Here is a 2,652-nt window from a genome sequence, read left to right as displayed (position 1 = left end):
AACCAGATGAGAGAATATCACTTCATACAATTAACTCTTAATTTTATTCGTTTGTAGTAATGTTGATAAAGTTTTAAAAATAATAATCATGTCCTCATTAAATCAACTGGGTCCATGTACATTATCAATGTGGAGCTTCAGTCACATTTTGCTGCATTATGTTTGCAGGTAGATTATTTAATCTAAAGAAAACTTTAGCTTTGTATCATTTTTATTTAGGTGATTACATAAATATGAAAAAAGTTCTACATGTAGCTGTGTGCTGAGTTGTGTTTCATTTCAGGGTTTGCTAAGAACATTTTTTGAACTAAAACATGCTGAAAATATGTATTCACTAAAGCTAAAAATAGATATATATATTATTCTCTCATTTTGAGAAAATAAAGCTTTTAGATTTTTCAGTAGAATAATTGTACAGAAATTTGCTGTTTTGTTGATCATGTGTTGTAGGATTACAGTATTATTGACAGTATGAAGAAGTTCAATAATGAGGGTCAGGGTTTGGTTCTGGTATTTGACAAACATGATTTGATGGTATAAAATGTAAAACATGAGAAATAATGTGGAAAGTGTTTGAATTGTGTTCTATTGTAAAGAGAGAATTAGTCTGAGTGTTTGTGTTTCTGAGCAGCTGTTGATTCAGATCAGTTCCTCTTTAGCTGAGGGAGGTTTTTGTACGACGTTGTATCACTGTGTGAACGGGCTGTAGCCCTGCTGACAGTAATAAACTCCTGAATCTTCAGTCTGAACTCTACTGATGGTCAGAGTATAATGAGTTCCAGATCCACTTCCACTGAAACGATCAGAAACTCCAGACTGACGGGTTGAAACATAATAAATCAGGAATTTAGGAGCTTCTCCAGGTTTCTGAAGGTACCAGTGCAGGTTGCCACCAACACTTTCACTGGTTCTACATGTGATGGAGACAGTTTGTCCTGGAACAACAGACTGAGATCCATCAGACTGAGTCACACTGATTTCTGCTGATGAACCTGAAAACATGAAAAAGAGGAGAAGGGTTACTGAGACAAATCCAGCTTGGACAAAGATGATCAGCATCCAAACACAAGAGGATCATTTCTACAACATGGACAACAGATGGAAGAAGGTCAGCGCTGCTTGTTTCAGTGTTTCTCCATCACAGCAGAAGATGATTGTGGTGAAGCTGCTGCATCCTGAAGCCAAGTTTTCAGCAGAGAGTCTCACCCTGAACAAGGAGCCCCAGGGTGGCCAGCAGTAGAGTCAGGGACATGATCATTGTGCTGCCGGCGTGTCCGAGTCTGTGAAAGGTCTGGACACACACTGATCAACACTGGCCTCTTAACGTCTGGGAGCACAGAGGCAGGACACATATGCAAACACTCAGAGTCAGTCAGCTGCAGCCGTCCTCAACACATCACCAGGTTTCCTCCTCATCACTCACACATTATATTACATACACGTGTAAAGACCATGTATATCACGGCAGTCTCGAGTTTACAATGACTCTTAGAACTCTGAATTTTCTATGATGGAATCATTGAAACACACAAGTCTTTGTTACAGAAAAACAATCCTGCATTTTAGTTCTTTTATACATTTATGATAGGTCTTCTGTAAACTCTACAGAATCTGCTGGGTCATAAATATACATGCAGTGATGCTAGTATTTGTTAAAACATTATCTGGTTGTCTTTACCTCAAATACTTGTTTTAACTTTCCGTCTACAAGCTTCTGGTTGTATCATTGGTCATTGTCTTGACAGAATTGGTGCAGTTCAACTAAATTTGTTGACTTTCTGCCACGGACTTGTTCCTTCAACACAGCTCACAGGTTCTTGATGGGTTTAAGTCAGGACTTTAGGGAGATGAGTCTAAACACTTCATTCTGGCCTAATTGAACCACTTCTTTTCCCATTTATGATGTGTTTTGAGTCATTGACTTGGAACACACAACTTCATTAAGATTCAACCTTCTGGCTTAAGCATTTGGGTTTTCATGAAGAATCTGAAGATAATCTATGTCCTTCATCATTACATTTAAGTAAGGATTAAACAACAAGGAGCTGTGCATTATACGGTTTAAATGCACGCAGCGGAGTGTGAAACACCACGATATGAAGCAGAGTGGTGTTACTCCACTAAGTGCATTCAAACAGTAAAATGTACAGCTCCAAGTTCTTTAATCTGCTCATACCATGGTCCCACACAGCGAGCAAACACACAAAATGTTTATTTAATTAACAGAATTTGCTAAAAATGCTTACGTTTTTGGGACTATTTTATGCAAATAATGCACGGCAGTTCGCCATAGCATTCTCGCTGACCATGGTATAATTTGGTGTAATAACACCAGTTTCACTGGTACCAAAAGGGCCCAGAACATAAAAATGCCACCACCATACTTGACAGTAGGTTTGGTGTTCTTGAGGTTAAAGGACTCACATTCTCTCCTCCAAACATATTTCTTGTCATTGTGACTAAATAACTGCATCTTTATTTCATCTGACCAGAACTTTCCTCCAGAAGACCTTTTCTTTCTCCATGTGATCAGCAGCAATCTTCAGTCAAGCTTTAATGTGCTGCTTCTAGTAGAAGAACTTCCTTCTTCATGGCAGCCTCTCAGCTCATGTTGATGTAAAACACTGTAGACACTAACACCAATGTTCCAGC

At 38.6% G+C, this 2,652-nt stretch overlaps 1 gene segment (V, D, J or C); it reads right to left on the bottom strand.

Annotated features, from left to right (window-relative positions):
• Nucleotides 1-639: 639 nt before the first annotated feature.
• On the bottom strand, nt 640-1,379 carry LOC103376320 (Ig kappa chain V-III region B6-like). The segment is given in 2 exon segments: nt 640-992; nt 1,207-1,379. Coding segments are annotated over 2 exon segments (405 nt in total).
• Between the last annotated feature and the right edge of the window lie 1,273 nt (nt 1,380-2,652).

This window comes from Stegastes partitus, unplaced genomic scaffold, assembly GCF_000690725.1.
Source record: "Stegastes partitus isolate 25-593 unplaced genomic scaffold, Stegastes_partitus-1.0.2 Scaffold3841, whole genome shotgun sequence".
Lineage (NCBI taxonomy): Eukaryota > Metazoa > Chordata > Actinopteri > Pomacentridae > Stegastes > Stegastes partitus.
This window is presented reverse-complemented; position numbering and strand designations above follow the sequence as displayed.